Raw genomic sequence first — 18,691 nt, 5'->3', positions numbered from 1 at the left:
AATGGTGTGAAAATAGAGAAAGAAATACTACTCCTCAGTTTTAAAAAAATAAGCCTGTTCAAACACATTAAGAGCATGGAAAGAGTTCAAGATGAATAAAGCGTTCAGAAATTAAAACAAGTAGCATGAACTTAAAGATTACAACACAGTTTCATATTTTAACCAGAGTTTTAAAAAAAAACTGTCTCCAGGTTTACTGCTGTGGTTTAGGATGATGTGGAGATGCTGGTGATGGACTGGAGTGGACAAATGTAAGGAGTCTTACAACACCAGGTTATAGTCCAACAGCTTTATTTGAAATCACAAGCTTTCAGAGCTTTCCTCCTTCGTCACCACGTCTTTCTCATACTTTCCATAAGTATCTCCTTCCCTCAAACGGTGGGGGAGGGGGGGAAGGGGAGAAGGGGAGGGGGAGGGAGCACTGACGAAGGAGGAAAGCTCCGAAAGCTTGTGATTTCAAATAAAGCTGTTGGACTATAACCTGGTTTTGTAAGACTCCTTACAGTGGTTTAGGATGTTTGATTACAGCTTTTCAATTCAATCCCAAATATGCATTGATCTCCATTTATTCACATGGGGAGACAATTTCCTTTGTACACAATGTGTAATAAAATTACAAAGAATGGCTTTACAATTTCATTACACATGGCATATTAAGGAACTCTTCCTGCCCATGGTTTCCACAATGAGTGGCAATGTTAGAGGCACAAGTCCAACACATCATTAAATCTTTACAAATAGTTGAGACAGAACAGTTAAGTTCTATTTATTATTTTCCTCACCGAGGCTAGAATTTTAGCTCAGATCTTTTTTCTAATGGTAGAACTGCTACCAAAGTTCCTCTTAATAATTAAAGGAACATGGAAATAGAAGGGAGTCACCTTCGAGTAAACTGGAGAGAGACCAATATCATTCCTCATTTATATTATGAAAAATGTAAATATCAATAGAAATTTTATGTTCCTTTTTTAACAAACACAATCACCATCAATGGTCACATCATTTTAAAAGCATCAATTTCCAAGCTGTATACTTCGATCATTTCAATGGTCAAAGCAGGAGCTTGGTTGTAGTAACTACTGACTTTGCCATTTAATTCAAGGAACCCAAGTTGTTGGAAACAAGGTCTGCAGACATTTACCTGCTGGTGCACCAACCCAAGCCAGTCCCAGGACACCATCGTCAAAATCACGATCTGTGAACACATAGGCTAAGCAATAATCGTCATGATTCTGCTCTGAATTGAGTTCGAGGAATTTCTCCACACCAATGTTTGCAAACCTAAATGGGTTGCTCCTATCTTTTTCGTCATTTGTGGTGTTGATCTGAAAGGCAGTGTTATTTATCGTGTTAGATAACACATTGGAGGAGAAAGGATAAATTTTGAGGAATATACTCTACATAAATATAATGCTGATAAATTATTAAATAATTTGTTGTTCTTCCCTGGCATTGCTCATGGATATAAAGAAAAATGCATTTTTCTGTAACTATCTCTCTGCTTGGCTGCCAAACCCAATCCTTTACGTGCGTGCACGTGCCTATCCTTGCTTCTACTCTCCTCTCTCTGCAAGGATCTCAAGCACTTCTCTCATTTAACTGTATCTGTTTCATCACGTCTTTCTCATACCTTCCATAAGTATCTCCTTCCCTCAAATGGTGGGGGAGGGGGAAGGGGAGGGGGAGGGAGCACTGCAGGGAAAATTTGAGTTCAGAAGTCAAGCAAGAAAATTTAAGTTAAGTCATCATTCAGTCTGTTTTCTACACCCAATTCTTGATATTTTGAAATTATTTGGTTACTGCTCAAGCTCAGTGATTCTGAATAATTTAGCAAGCAGTCAGGAATGGTGTGCCGTACTCGCAAGCAACAGGAAGGGACAGGCCAGGGATGAGACTGAATCATGAGCTGAAGCTAGACGCCAGCGTACTTGCAGGTGGCACAAAGGAGCACTAAAGAAATTGAGCATGGTCAGATCAGATGTTTGAGCGCTTTGCCAGGTTTAAAAATGGCAGCTTCCCAACGATCACAGTTGCAAACCCCTTGGACTCCAGAAAGGCTGGGAAAATATATCTGGACCCAAGGATTTCAGCTCTAAGAAGCAAGCAGAAGGCAAGTCCAAGGCCCTAGAGATGTGAGATCCATACAGGAGAAAGTTGTTGGAGGGTTTGGAAGATGGGATCAGTAAGTTTCGTGTTTTTTTTTCCCCAGAAATTAGTTTTTGATGTTTAGCTAACAATTTTACTTTTAAAGAACATGTGTTTATGGGTGATAGTGGAGTCTGCTGTGTGTATTTGTGAATACTGATTTTCTACTTAATAGAAAAATTTGAGTCCATCAACATGGTTCATATCCGACAGGCAGACACAGTCAGATGCAAACTTTGTATTAGTACTTACTCGCACTCTTTTCACCATAAAACTGATATTTCGGATTCCTTGAAAATCCGTTGTCTGGTAAATTGTATCAATTGCTTTGACATGACTGGAAATCTGGAGATGAAACATGCAAGAAATTATTTTATTTCCAATAATAGCTGCTAAAAGGGGACATTTATCTAGCTCTTAAGCATCTCAAGTAGTATTCAAAAATAGCCAGATAGTTTTGCAAACTGTAAAATCAAACATTCAATATTTCCAACATACCAACTGTATTTAGAACATGCGATTTTTCATTCAATTTGTCCCACCAGGCCCCCCCTCACCCTCAGCAGGAGACCAGATAATCTAAGATTCTGACACAGTTGTCAAAGCATAATTAATTAGTCAAAGGGCATGCTTCTAGTATAAAATGGACAATGCCAATGCTTCTTAGGTCAGCTTTTCTTGAAAATTGTGAGGCAACAGCCTGACATGGAAATTACAAACTTTATCCAAACTGAGATTTGATTAACAAGCCAATCAGATAACCATTATTTCAATTTCATTTACAGGATTTGCAAATTATGTTCTTTCAAAATTAGTGTTTCTTCATAAAATTGACTCCAACACATCTAGTTGCTATATCTTGGACCTTGCTGTAGCAATGTAACTTACTGCAGCAACTGATATATTTGCAACTAAAATTAAATACAAATCATGACGGTCTTACCACAAGTGACTCTGAATACAGAGATGTGGTGATATTCTGACATTACTTCCTATAGTACTTCCAAAGGGTAACATTTTAGCCATCACATCATTTGAGTTTGTGTCAGGAAATTAGTCCCAAAATGGCACATACATAAATTGGGGATGAGATCACTTACAAATTTAACGAATATTAAGTTCAAAAATTCATTACGGGTGCTTCAGAACGACTGATAACTGGGCAACATCTTGATTATTTATTTTTAGCAGAAGAAGCTTCCATTGGTTATCGGTTAGAAATCAATACTTTGGGGGGGGGGGGGGGGGGGTGAAGGGAAGGAAGAAGGAATTGAGGAGGATGCATCTCAGTTTTGTGTTCAATTGAACTCACTTGTTAGTTGTGTTTGAAAATTGGCTATGAATTGCCAATCACTTCTTCAAATGTTCTCAAAAGCCAATTATTTCAACCCACACATTTGAGCAAAATTCCAAGGAAGCCTTTTTTTTTGACAGTGATAAACTGTAACTAAATTCATAATTTATCCTTAAACATTTACAAAAATTGAGCCCAATATATATCAGCAGCATTTCTAGTCAATGCCAATTAAGGAATAGTGCTCCTTTAAGATAGAAGTGTGCCATTTCCCATTTCAATCATTTGTTCTTTCACAGGACAGTGCAACCAGCAGCCGAACCAACAAACACAATTGGTAGCACTGTCAAGTGTTTGGGATTCAAATCAGTGAATGTCTAATGTCAAAACAATATTGCAACCGATAGATGACTGATCCCAGTTTTCTTTTGTAAAGGTTGTAACTATTCTACCCTTCATATTTGGTAACTTGTCTCATTCAGCTTTTATACATGTACAGATTCTGGTTTGCAAACCTACTATTGCACGTCAATACATCTAATGCAGCAAGCTACATATACTGAGGACCCCCCGCCCCACCCCCTGTTTTAAATTAGAATGATGATTTGACTTTCTATTTCATACCTGGGCTATAACTGCTTCTCTCGAACCATAGTATCTGAAGAACAGATGATCTGTTTGAATAAAAAGCTGACATGTGTTTTTCTCCTCTGGAGCTGCACGAGGTTTTCTCAAAATAACTGGTTCATGATCATGTTCATGTTCAAATTCCACAAGCTTCTGCACCTGGAGACAACAGTGCAACAGAAAAGAGAGAGTTGATGACAATATCAATCTTTCAACAACAGAAAATTATGGAACAGTACTCCAAAATACAATGCCAGGGGATAACCAGACAATGGTCCATGTTGTGACTGCAATCTCTGGTTGGCATCTGCCCCAAAAAAGGTACAGACAAGGCCACATATTTCTCACCAGGATAGAGGGAACACTATATTTAAATACATTTGAAGATGTACTAGGAACTGGTCTCTGGGTGGGGGACTTCAATATCCATCACCAAGAGTGGCTCGGTAGCACCACTACTGACCGAGCTGGCCGAGTCCTGAAGGACATGGCTGCCAGACTGGGCCTGTGGCAGGTGGTAAGCGAACCAACACGAGGGGAAAAACTTACTTGACCTCGTCCTCACCAATCGACCTGTCGCAAATGCATCTGTCCATGACGGTATTGGTAGGAGTGACCACCGCACAGTCCTCGTGGAGACGAAGTCCCGTCTTCGCAATGAGGACACCATCCAACATGTTGAGTGGCACTACCACCGTGCTAAATGGGATAGATTCAGAACAGATCTAGCAGCTCAAAACTGGGCATCCATGAGGCGCTGTCGGCTATCAGCAGCAGAATTGTATTCCAGCACAATCTGTAACCTCATGGCCCGGCATATTCCTCACTCGACCATCTAACAAGCCAGGGGATCAACCCTGGTTCAATGAGGAGTGTAGAAGAGCATGCCAGGAGCAGCACCAGGCATACCTAAAAATGAGGTGCCAACCTGGTGAAGCTACAACTCAGGACTACATGCATGCTAAACAACGGAAGCAACATGCCATAGACAGAGCTAAGCAATTCCACAACCAACGGATCAGATCAAAGCTCTGCAGTCCTGCCACATCCAGTCATGGTGGACAATTAAACAACTAACGGGAGGAGGAGGCTCTGCAAACATCCCCATCTTCAATGATGGCGGAGTCTAGCATGCGAGTGCAAAAGACAAGGCCGAAACATTTGCAACCATCTTCAGCCACAAGTGCCGAGTGGATGATCCATCTCTGCCTCCTCCCGATATCCCCACCATCACAGAAGCCAGTCTTCAGCCAATTCAATTCACTCCACGTGATATCAACGGCTGCGTGCACTGGATACAGCAAAGGCTATGGGCCCCGACAACATACCAGCTGTCGTGCTGAAGACTTGCGCTCCAGAACTAGCTGCGCCTCTAGCCAAGCTGTTCCAGTACAGCTACAACACTGGCATCTATCCAACAATGTGGGAAATTGCCCAGGTATGTCCTGTCCACAAAAAGCAGGACAAATCCAATCCGGCCAATTACCGCCCCATCAGTCTACTCTCGATCATCAGCAAAGTGATGGAAGGTGTCGTCGACAGTGCTATCAAGTGGCACTTATTCACCAATAACCTGCTCACCGATGCTCAGTTTGGGTTCCGCCAGGACCACTTGGCTCCAGACCTCATTATAAATACTGTGGCTACAAGAGCAGGTCAGAGGCTTGGTATTCTGCGGCGAGTGACTCACCTCCTGATTCACCATCTACAAAGGCACAAGTCAGGAGTGTGATGGAATACTCTTCACTTGCCTGGATGAGTGCAGCTCCAACAACACTCGAAGCTCGACACCATCCAGGACAAAGCAGCCTGCTTGATTGGCACCCCATCCACCACCCTAAACATTCACTCCCATCACCACCGGCGCACTGTGGCTGCAGTGTGTACCATCTACATGATGCACTGCAGCAACTCGCCAAGGCTTCTTCGACAGCACCTCCCATTCCCGCAACCTCTACCACCTAGAAGGACAACAGCAGCAGGTACACGGGACCACCTGCACGCTATCCCGACTTGGAAATATATCGCCATTCCTTAATAGTCGCTGGGTCAAAATTCTGGAACTCCCTACCTAACAGCACTGTGGGAGAACCTTCACCACACGGAGTGCAGCAGTTCAAGGCAGCGGCTCACCACCACTTTCTCAAGGGCAATTAGGGATGGGCAATAAATGCCGGCCTCGCCAGTGACTCCCACATCCCATGAATGAATAAAAAAAATTTGCCTGAATATATGGTTTGAAATGTTGAGAGATTAAAGGGAATCTAAAGGATGAATTTTAATTTAAAATAATTTATTAAACCATTAGACCATCATAGTGCCATCGTTCAAAGCGTATTCCCGTAATACACTGGGAAATATGCCAACTTTGTTATAATTTTGCTTACTGGTAGTGAGTAGTTTATCCTTTGTTTATTGTAAAGGGTTGTGTACATAAATTCTAATTTTTAAAAATATTGGTACAAAAATTCATTTAAAACACCTCTAACTGTACATGTAAAAGCACGAACAGAAAATAAAACAATAAACAAACTATAATTTGGAGACGCCTATATTTCAATAATACAGCTGTGCATGTTTCAGAGTGGCAGAGTGTTTTTTACGGCTTCCGTGTGAAATCTGTATTAGAACTTTCAAGATCTGGTATGATTTTCATATTTAGAACATCATTTGGAAAAAATGATCCGAGCTATTGGTGATGTGCATCATCTTCAGTAATTCAGCCAGGTTCCTCCTTTCCCCCCCCCAACTCCCAATTTTAAATTTGAAACCTCAGCTGGCCTGCTTTTGGTTCTGTGTTCATTGCTCCTCTACTCTTCTCTTGTTCCCCCAAAGCTCCAAATGCAGTTCATCTGCAGTCCCACTGTGTGGAAATACAGACTCTTTTGAGCCATCTCCCACAATTTTCCCCCCAGAACCTCAAAACTATTATTCCTTACATCTCCCAGTTTCCTTTACGTTCTGCATGTTACAACTGAAGCCTAGCATCAGTCAACCACTTAATTTATGTAGTCTTCTCTCCTACTCTTTTCGACTTTGGTGATGTCCTATGTTATGATCCTTGGCACTGGATCTAGGTTTCTCAATGAAAAAGAGATGATTAAAAGACTGACTAGATAATCTGACTTCGAACAATGGAAGCAAATTCTGTTACCAGGCGCCAGTGCAACCCAGCAAAAACATCCCATTAAGATGTAGTTTTTCAAACTGGGGTGCCTGGTTCTTAAGGGATACACAAGGTCATCAGATTTCTGCAGTTGTGGATTTACTAGCACATTATTTCTGTTTATTTTCTATACTAATAAAAATCTAAAACCTATTTTCGGCAATGATTTTTCCACTTTCCTTTGGGTGACAGATATTGTCTTTCAGAAGTTATGGTTAGGGGCCTGTAACAGTATGTCAATATTTGCACAAAGACCCCCAACACAGAAGAAAGACTTACATTTATACAGCAGCTTTCACATCCTCAGGCATAGCAAAGCACTAAAACAGCCAATGAAGTACTTTTGAATTGTACTCATGGTTGTTATGTAGAGAAATGCTGCAGCCAATTTGTGTACAGCAAGGTCCCACGAACAGCAATGAGCTAAATGACCAGATAATTTGTTTGAGTGATGTTGGTTAACGGCTAAATGTTGGCTAAGATACCAGATCTTCCTTATTCCTCTTCGAATAGTGCCATGGGATCGTTCATGTCCACTTGAGAAGGCAAACGGGACCTCGGGTTAACATCTCATCTGAAAAACGATACATCTGACAGTGCAGCGCTCCCTCATTACTGCAAGTTTTAGCCTAGATTATGTTCTTCTTTGGAGTGGAAAAGTTTAGAAACCTCTGGTTTGAAGTGTGATTTATTCATTTCATCCACAGTGTAGTATAAATTAGATAAATGCTACAGTACAATTACGATTCGCATTTTAAACTCAAGATCCAGGCTGCAAAGTTATAGCCTGCTCACCTGTGGTGTGGGCTCTTCTACAGCAGACTCCTGGTACTTCTTCATTCTTTCAAACACTGAATGGTCAGCACAGCCTCCTTCTGGCCCATACTTGTGAGGGTATTCTAGGGAGAAAAAGAAAGCAAACCTCCTAAACCTGCAGTTACAATACACCACAGGAGTACAAGAGCTGTAGCCACATTGACAGGTCTACCATGTTAGCTGTCTGCTCTAATTTTTTTTTGTAATCAGAAGCTACAATTTTCTGAATCATTGCAAACCAAAAGCACCAGTTTTATTACTTTTCCTACTATTGACTTGTCATGGAATAAACTGCATTTAATTTGTTATGCCCCTGCATTAAAATTAATGGGTGGCTCATTTCAAAGTTCACAATGATTCACTCGAAGGGCAATCATTGCACATTGATGTTTCGAAATGTTTTTCTTCTAATCAAGATTTATCTTTCCATTAGGCAAGTTATTCAACTTGAAAAAGCACGTTGCGGAAATTAATTTGACATTAATTCAATCGCAAATTTAGATAAAGCCATTACATTTTGTGGGGGAAAATGAGAGAGAATTTTATTTTGTGAAGGGACATTAACAATTTAATACCCCCTCTCTCACAACACACCATATATTGCATACACAGGCATTTCTTTAATTTAGGAAGGTGGTGCCATTTAGTCAGCAGATAGGGGGATGTAAACAATCGGCAGGGGAGTGTTTGAGTAGCGTGGACAGACATCCTCTACCCGGGAACAGATTTTCATAATTTCCCTGGATAAACAAGTTTAAACCGACGTAATGTGTTCCACAGTGGAAGGTTGAAAGATGAATTGACTCCAGAGCATCATTTAAACCACATGCTCAAGAGTCAATGCACCAGTGTTGTAAAAACTGACTGCCTAACAGTGCTTTAGATTAGTATTATTTTCCTCCTTTCTACTGTAGGTGATGGAACAGCATCACGTGCGTACACAGTTTTTTTTCCCCACTTTGCAGGGACCAGTAACAAATTGAGGATATTCCAAGTTGAGTCACATCAGAATTTATTTTGGGGAAGAACTGCAACATTGACAAATTGGCATCAGTTTATTGGTTACACATAAGAGTTCTCATCTTGGAGATGTGTCCAGTATTTGAAACCTGACAGTTGCCATTTGAGCTTAAACCTAGAATTCAAGTTTTAAGTTGATGACCTTGCATCAGAACTTCAACTTCGTCCAGTTCTGACGACAGGTCATCAACCAGAAACGTTAACTGTTTCTTTCTCCACAGGTGCTGCCTGACTTGCTGAGAATTTCCATCATTTTCTGTTTTTATTTCAAATTTCCAGCATCCACAGTATTTTGCTTTTGATTCAAGTTTCAAGTTGGGCGAGTATTCAAAATACTCACCCAACTGTTTTACTCACTAAGGGGAAAATGCTAGAAACATGTCAGTGACAGAATTCTCAAAATCAACTACCTTGGCAGGTTTCATTTTAACAGATATGATTGCTTAAATACTATAAAAAGCAAGTGGGGTAAAGTAGCTCAGCTACAGATGTACTGTACAAAGACGGAGTGCAGAATGGTGGGAAATGCATTCATACTCGTGATGCCCACAGTGCAGTTTCTCAGCTCAGTTTTGCTGTAATGGGAAGACCGCAGTCTTTGAGTCTGATGCCAAAACAAGGAAGCTGGATTTAGCAGTGTGAACAATGGGAGCCAGATCATGAACACTAGTCCATGAATGCTTGTGTTCTGAAATCTGAACTAAAACAAGGCCAATATAAGCAGGAGTGTTGTAAATTTCTAGCTCACACAGTAACAAAATAGCAAATGTCACCAATGTCTTTCTTCCCCAGTAATTGGCAATATCCTGGGATTTTAGTTCTGTTCTGAGCTCTCCAATTTAAACACAAGTTATAATGACAGCATATTAATACTACCCTACCTCCTCCACAGCAGTAATTGAGACAAGTTTTGGCAAAGGAGCAAGAAAACACGTGCATGATTTACAGGCCCATACAAGATATTCATTACAAATCTCCTTAATCTTTGCTGCCACATAATGGCAATGCATCTAATCCTGAAACTTTTATTGCTATTACTTATGGACTGCCATTTATCATGACACTCATTATAAGGAAAAGATATTGCTTAACACTAAAATGTTGAATAAAATCTGTGGAAAGATTGCATTCTCTTAAGTCAAACCTTAATGGTGCTTTATATCATCCTAATTTTCTTCACATTATGGATCCAAATGTTCTCACAGCAGTGTTAATCAGAACACCTTTGTCATCACCTTGTTGCATTTCTTTTGCACTCCCCCTCCACCCAAGACATTACTCAAACGCTGCGCCTTTTATACACATAAATGCTTTTATACCTATCCCTCTCTAGTTTTTCGTACTCGTTTGGAACCTTCCGACAGTGGCTCTGTCAATGAAGCTGAAGGTATGGAAGTGGATTCCAGAAGCAAGACTTCTTCGAGCATCCCTTGGTTTATTATAGAAAGCCAGTTGCCTTATTAAGAGGCTAATTCCTGATTACTGTTTATAACAAGTATTTCAAATTGACCTGTATACATATCCCATGTATGTAACACTGTATATCAAAATGTTACTTTCCATATTTAAAATCACTCAGATTGGATAATCTTTTACAAAGATTTTTTTAAAATTTGACCATTCCTTTTATCAACTCCCATTCTGAAAGTGCAAAATCACTAAATTTAACTAACCATCGCACTACAACATAACTCGTTACATGTGTATTCAAAAATGTTTGTCATGTTATTAATTTAATACATAATATGTGAAGATCACAGCGGTTAGAACATCTTGCGTCTATCCTTCCTCTTCCCCGTTTGTTCAATTTGAAGAAGTCATACCACTAATTAGCAATTGATGCGTTGCGATTACTATTTTGTGCAGTGATAAGATTTTGGATTCAAAAATTATTTCTACTCATGTATCTAAATTGGAACGTAGGGTAAAGGAATGGTTGGTGCAATAGTAAGAAATCAGCAGGATAAGGATGTGTATGTATGGGCCTGATGTTCTTTTCTCACCCTGGATACAATACAGAGCAACTCCAAAACGTAAAGTTGATAGCTGGGTTTATATAATTAGCTGCACTATCCCTTCATTAGTTAAAAGTGGCAAAATTGCCTTACCTCATTTAGATATAAAATTACAAGGAAATTCTTAATTCAAAGTATTTATTAAAATGGATACCTCATGTTGTATACTAAAACATGAGTGCTTTTCAAAATGTTCTCTGTGGGGGACTCCATACCAACTTGCTTGGGATGCCCTGCAAGTAGACACTCTCCTAGAAACCCTGTTCTGATTTCCAAAAGCCAGCATCAGATATTGCAAATTAAAAAAGAACATCGCTGCAGAACATGTTTATTAATATAGAGACACAGACAGAATGTGCTATTAGTTAATAAATAATGCAAAATACAGAAATCTGATGAGATAAAAATCTGAAGATCTCAGACCCCAGCTTGAGAATCTATGTACTAGAGCAACCTCATCACTATGACTTAAAACAACTTGCTTTTAGATAGTATCTTTAATGTAGAAAAATGTCCCAAGGCGCTTCACAGACACGTAGTCAGACAAAAATGGATGTCAAACCAAACGAGGAGATAATAGGAGAGGTGACCAAAACCTTGGGCAAAGAAGTGGGTTTTAAGGAGAGCCTTAAAGGATGAGAGGGAGATGGAGAGGAAGAGGGGTTTAAGAAAGGAATTCTAGAGCATGGGGCCTAGGCGGCTGAAGGGACTGTTGCCAATGATGGGCAAAGAGAGAGTGGGCGATTGCACAAAAGGCCAAAATTGGAGGAAGAGAGCCCGGAGAGTTGGGAGGTTGTAGGACTGGAGGAAGTTAGAGAAAGGGAGGGGCCAGGCCAAGAAAGAATTTAAACACAAGGATGAGAATTTTAAATTGGAGGAGTGGATGACTGAGTGCCAATACAAGTCAGCAAGGACCTCATGTGGGATAGGAGATAAGGCATCCAAAATTCTGCTGCTTAAGTTTACAGAGGATGGGAGGCTGGTCCGGAGACCACTGGAAGAGTCCAGTCTGGAGACGAGAACGGCATGGATGAGGGTTTCAACAGCAGATAGGCCTCAGCAGGTGATGTTATGGAGTTATGTTATGCAGTAGATGGTCTTTGTGACAGAAAGTATAAGAGGAAGCTAATTTCACCCAATGGGATAGATCTTGACCTTGTGCGATAGTGTAAAACGGGTAATAGCGAGTCGGCAGCCAGTTCGGTGACTTGCTATCACCCATTTTACACAAACGCACAAAGTCAAGATCTACTCCAATCTCTTCATGATTCAAAGAACTCTGCAGGGAAGCCTGTTTATATTTTAACATCGATATCACTTCAAAAACTTGCACATACCTATAGAATAAACAGAATAGATTGTGGGCCCACTGGACATAGAATGAACCAATCAAATGTCAATGCAATTAGAGCTGCAAAACTTGTGCATTATTCAATTGGATCTCCTCATGGATTAAATATATCCAATGACTCCCCAATGTGAGTTCAATGATGATATGGTGTAAAGATTTCTGATGCTCATAACTGGAATGCAAGCCTAGCATTGATGCCAACTGCTGAATGGAGACTTCATTTACTTGAAAAAGCTGTCATTTTCCAAGCATTGCCACTGTCATTTCTTTTTAGTTGCTGCTTAGTTCTTACTAAAATTGGACTGACTCACACCTTTACTGAAGTTGCTGCATTGATATGCAATATATTTTACTTGCACCTAAATGAAATATAACTTATGCAAGAACATAAGCACATTTGCAAACATGTTTTAAAAAAATTGTTGCATAACTATTTATACCCATAAAGCAGCAAACATCAGCAGCTGAGTAATATATAGGAACTCTCAGTACAGCAAATGTCTCTGCAATTGTAGTATTCAATATTCCTCAATGAATCTGCAACCCTTAAAAATAACTAGCCTTAACCCTCGGAGCATTTTCAGAGGCATATTTTGTAACTTTTTAAATTTAAAACTTATTTAAAAAATGTCACCCTCTGGACATTATATCTAATTAACAGCATCAGGAACTGAGAAGGCAGGTTGATTAAGAGAGGAGGCTCTGGGGAAGACAGGTCAGCTGCCCTTAATTCTATTGCAAAATACAGATCATCATTTCTATTTGATGACAGTTTAATCTACTACCATGTTCTTTTTTTTAAAAAAAGAGTGCGAGTGATCCTTTCGCCCATTTCACTCACACCTGTTACATTCTAGTTTTAGTGCTGCATTCACATTGATTGGAATGTAAATGCAGCACTAAAAGGCAGTTTTACATTAAGAGCTTCCATATCCTGGGGCATGAGAAGACTACTTAAATGAGATGCTCTTGTGTATTTCCATGCAAGAATGGAGCCGTTAATTCCCAAGAATCCTCACATGCTTCGACACTTTGACCACTGTGCATGCTGGAAGTACTGCATCAGCAATGACTGACTCTTGGGTGCACTGTTTGATTTCCCACTGCACAGATTACAGTAGTCCATATAGTACAAGAGCCTAAAGAACACCCAAGTGTTGAGCCAAATCAGTTAAAGTCCACAGCAGGAGCAGGTCAAATAACCGCAAGACATTGCACACGCTGAGCCTGTCCTGAGTCTGTGCTTGATGTCATGACCCAGTACCCCATCATGACATCAGACTACAGACAGACAAGTAGCCAGTCCATTCAACTCCACAAACCAGCGGTAGTTGGGAAGACCCAGTATAATGGGGTTTCTATTGTTGGTGGACTTTAACGGCCTTTGTAAGTTTATCTTTGGTTGTGCCAGCCGCACAGGACCTGCCAGCCATACTGTAGCGGAATAGACAGAATATCTTCCAATACAGTCCTGTTCTTCAATGGGCCAGTAAATAGCAACACCTTCACAAGACAGCTGTGCAGTATCGTGCCCATGCACTTATCCAGGTGGGCAGTTCTCAAACCATCACTACTCACACAGCGATCCTCAACTTACCATTTTCTGTCTGGCATGAGCTATGCAGTTAATATTCCATCAGGAATAGTGCTGTGTGCCTGGGGCCAATATAACAGACCCTATCCTCAGTGAATCTCTGTTTATGCATTCAGCAGTAAAGTACTATATATTGTAGTAATCCTAACCATGACAGCGGCATCAGATAGACACAGAAGTCTGCAACTTTAATTGCACATGAATGAGAACAACACTACTCATGCAATATTACCGGATTAGGGTATTTTAAATGGCGATGTATTCTAACAACATCAAAGACTTGCTCTTAATTAACTTTCTAACAATGGCCTACCATTCTAATGGGGATGCAGAGAGACCTGGGGTTCACATACACAAATCTTTAAAAGGTGGCAGGACAAGTTGATACGGCTGTTAACAAAAACATATGGGATCCTTGGCTTTATGAATAGAGGCATAGAGTACAAAAGCAAGGAAATTATGCTAAACAGTTATAATTCACTGGTTAAGCCTCAGTTGGAGTAGTGTTTGTCCAATTCTGGGCACCACACTTTAGGAAGAATGTCAAAGCCTTGGAGAGGGTGCAGAGGAGATTTACTAGACTGGTGCCAGGGATGAGGAACTTCAGTTATGTGGAGAGTCTAGAGAAGCTGGGATTGCTCTCCGTAGAGCAGAGAAGGTTACAGGGAGATTTAATAGGGGTGTTCAAAATCATGAAGGGTGTTAATAGTTTCTCCTTATTTACTCTGTTTCCACTGGCAGAAGGGTTGGCAACCAGAGGACACAGATTTAAGATAATTGTCAAAAGAACCAGAGGGGAGATAAGAAGAATTTTTTTTTATAAACGCAGCGAGTTGTCATGATCTGGAATGCACTGCCTGAAAGGGTGGTGGAAACAGGTTCGATAGTAACTTTCAAAAGGGAATTGGATATATACCGGAAAAGGAAAAAGTTGCAGGGCTATAGGGAAAGGGCAGGGGAGTAGGACTTAATTGGATAGCTCTTTCAAAGAGCTGACACATATACTATGGGCTGAATGGCCTCCTTCTGTGCTGTATGATTCTATGATTTTTTTTGCTGGTCTAACCTTTAATTTATAATGTGAATTACAGATTTGCCTTCTGTGAAAACAAGGCATCAACGACGAAAGGAACTTGCTCATGTAATCCAAGTCAGGGCATGTTTTGAACATTTAGCAGAAAACCCTCAAATTCAAATTTGAAGTAAACCATCTGAGAGGAAGAGTCAGAAAAATTGTCCATGACAGTCAACATCCTGATAAAGTAGTAGCTACACAGCATATCACCACAATTCAAAAAACACTATTGGAAATTAACAATCTTGCATTAAGGATCACTTATAGAATTGGTCAACTTTGAAAAACTTTCAGAATATAAAACAGCACACCTCAAAATAAAAAAAAAGGACTTCATAAACATGCCTCAATATTTTGACAAGAACAAGTATTTGTGAATACTCCCTTCCTGTTTCTGAAAAACGTGACATCGATAGCAGAGCACGCCCAGGGTTTCCACTATCGCTAGAATGCATTTAAACAGTGCTCAAATTTGAGAACGTCATTTCCTTAAACAATTTGTTCTGAAATTTGAGTACTCTCTACCAGTGTTTTTCCATCCCACAAATGTCATTCAGCTTAACATTTATGACACCCCTACATTCTCAACCCAATGGAAATGATTCACCGACTGCTTCTATTCAGCAGTTTCTTGCTGAAGACTACTTCTCATCAACTCCGACTGCCTCCAGGGACTATGCTGCAATATAAATGGGGTAATTATCTGAACTTTCTTTGCTGGATAAAGTACATTAGAAGATTCATACTCGGATCTCAATAATATGAACAATCAGGAACTGGAAGTATTTATACATTCAACATTTTCCACTAAAACCAATAAATGTTGCGCAGTAACATTTAAGGATACTAGAAGAGTTTACCTGGATATTTACATTAGCCTTTAAATCATTTCAATACAATTCTTAGGCTGACCTACATCTGTCTTGTAGTGTGGTTTTAGGTCTTAAAGCAGCTGTCCAATTTAGATGACTGATCTTTTGTTTTAAGTCCGATTTAAAAGCTGGAGAGTGTGGCTGAGTTTAATACTGACTAAATTATTTCTTCAAACAGCTGCTTTTTTTTCTAGATGCCAGTTAAAGGTAGTTTTCAACTCAACACCTAAAACAGTTTAAATCCAATTGTAAACAATTTTACAACACCAAGTTATAGTCCAGCAATTTTATTTCCACATCGTTCACCTGAGGAAGGAGGTAGCCTCCGAAAGCTTGTGAATTTAAAATAAAATTGCTGGACTATAACTTGGTGTTGTAAAATTGTTTACAATTGTCAACCCCAGTCCATCACCGGCATCTCCACATCACAGTTTAAATCCAAGAATTGAAAAAAAGCACTTACATACATGATTACGTAGCTTCCAGCAATCTATTTAGCATTAAGAACAACATGAGAAGAGTCACATAAATTTTCATTAGCAGGCACTAAACTAAAACTTTGATGGTACAAAAATGGTATGAGAGAGACTTTACTGAAACAAATTCCTACTTAAGGGTCAAAATAAAACCACTTCGGCTCCCATGAAATGCTCCCTCACCCCTCCCTCCTGCATAACTAGCATTTTAGTCAATCTTTATTAAATATTGCCAAGAATTTTTGTTTCATTTTCTATTTCCTTTCTGAAGACTTTTTTTCTGATTTTCTATCAATTTCTAATTAGACTCGTTACCTTACTAGCCAATACGTATTTTTATATTTTAAAAGCTTTAATTGTAATGACTCCTGTTTTTAGTAAATAAAGTAACAATGAATGAGCTCCAAGTTTGATTTAGGAGAACTTTCCATTATATCAATAGCATTCCTTGCAGATTGTTTGGAGCATGGTTGAGATGTTTTGCTGTTATGGGGTAGGCCAGCTTAAGGCCACTGCTCAGGAACTGTTTGGAGAAGTGGTCCAAATAGGTCCCCAGGTCAATCAATTACTGTTGAAAATGTTTCCTAGATTGTCAGCTGCAGAACTCCTCTCCTAGTTATCTTAACCTCCCATCTTAAAATCAGGAAAAAAAATGGCTTTTGTCCTCTTTGTATTCTTTTTAAAAATTGTAAAAAAAATAATAAATCACAACTGTACAAAAGTATGCTGCTGGAGCTCTCAAAACTTGTACACTGATTGGATGGATGATTTTCTGTTCATTCCTACACATCATACAATGTACTCGGTTCTGAATTTCCTTCATTTTACCAGGCAATGTATTAAAAAGATTTGATATTTAGATAATTAACATGTTTTATTGATCAGATTATATTTGCTAAAAACAATGTGTTCTAAATGAGGAATTCAAAAAAAACTCTAATCATGTTATTCTCAATCAAAAAAAAACTTGTCATCCCTTGTAATTTGATATTAAAAAGGAAACTGAACAATATTAAAATGGGAAGGGCTTCATTTCCTGTCTTCTGCAAGTGTTCAGTTATTTGCTGTTTGAATGTGCAAATCAATTGCATCTAAAATTGGAAGGGTTCATTTTTGAGTCTGTACCTACAGAACAGATCAAGCAAAGCTTTGACATTATCGAGTGAAGCAATTGCATCAGAGAGGCAATAAAGACTTGAGATACATTTTTCTTCTGAATGTTGTCCAATGGCACATCATTTTTGCTTTAGTCAACAAGGAGAGGACCATAAATATATCTTAACATGTTGTAACTGTTTCCAGGCTTTCTTCATTCTAGTGTGGCTCAAAGCACTTGTACCACCACATCCATTTATTGCATAGAATCTTGGTATGACCTGTGTCAGATGGCCAAGCTTATCAGCAGTGGAATTCTTAATGAGTGGGCATAGATTTTACTCATAAAATACAGATTTTTCAAATTTCCTTTTCTTCGCCTCCAGGAGATTTCCTTGCCAAAGTTTTTTTTTTGCAGTCTATGTCGGTCCAAATAAATGTAATAGTGGTAAGAAACTATTTAAACATTATAAAAGTGCTGGAGAATTGCAACTTCAACACTTTCCACATGGGGACAAGACACCACTAGCAGTTACAGTAAATGTTTTTAAAAATTCGTTCATGGGATGTGGGCGTTGCTGGCAAGGCCAGCATTTGTTGCTCATCCCTAATTGCCCTTGAGATGGTGGTGGTGAGCCGCCTTCGTGAACCGCTGCAGTCCGTGTGGTGAAGGTTCTCCCATAGTGCTGTTAAGAAGGGAGTTCCAGGATTTTGACCCAGCGACGATGAAGGAACGGTGATATATTTCCAAGTTGGGATGGTGTGTGATTTGGAGGGGAACGTGCAGGTGGTGTTGTTCCCATGTGCCTGCTGCTCTTGTCCTTCTAGGTGGTAGAGGTCGCGAGTTTAGGAGATGCTGTCGAAGAAGCTTTGGCGAGTTGCTGCAGTGCATTCTGTGGATGGTACACACTGCAGCCACTGTGCGCCGGTGGGTGAAGGGAGTGAATGTTTAGGGTGGTGGATGGGGTGCCAATCAAACGGGCTGCTTTGTCAGTTCTCCACCGTGCCATAAGGTCACAAAATAGCAATACTTTGAGGGTCCATCTATTTCCAACTAGTTATGAAGAGCAGAACAGTACATTAGCTGCAGAGAGATATCACACACAATAAAAACAGAATGAAAGGAGCTCGGAATAGAATCATCT

At 39.7% G+C, this 18,691-nt stretch overlaps 1 protein-coding gene across 1 annotated transcript in view; it reads right to left on the bottom strand.

Moving 5' to 3' along the window:
• adam10a (ADAM metallopeptidase domain 10a) overlaps positions 1–18,691 on the bottom strand; it is a 127,634-nt gene that overhangs the window by 16,159 nt on the left and 92,784 nt on the right. Inside the window, exons 5-8 of the mRNA XM_067971500.1 lie at positions 8,028–8,131; positions 4,064–4,225; positions 2,398–2,490; positions 1,142–1,325 (exon numbers count right to left, since the gene is read on the bottom strand). Coding sequence (XP_067827601.1) covers positions 1,142–1,325; positions 2,398–2,490; positions 4,064–4,225; positions 8,028–8,131 — 543 coding nt within the window. The remainder of the gene's footprint in view (positions 1–1,141; positions 1,326–2,397; positions 2,491–4,063; positions 4,226–8,027; positions 8,132–18,691) is intronic.

This window comes from Heptranchias perlo, chromosome 34 (genome assembly GCF_035084215.1).
Source record: "Heptranchias perlo isolate sHepPer1 chromosome 34, sHepPer1.hap1, whole genome shotgun sequence".
Taxonomy (NCBI): Eukaryota; Metazoa; Chordata; class Chondrichthyes; order Hexanchiformes; family Hexanchidae; genus Heptranchias; species Heptranchias perlo.
This window is presented reverse-complemented; position numbering and strand designations above follow the sequence as displayed.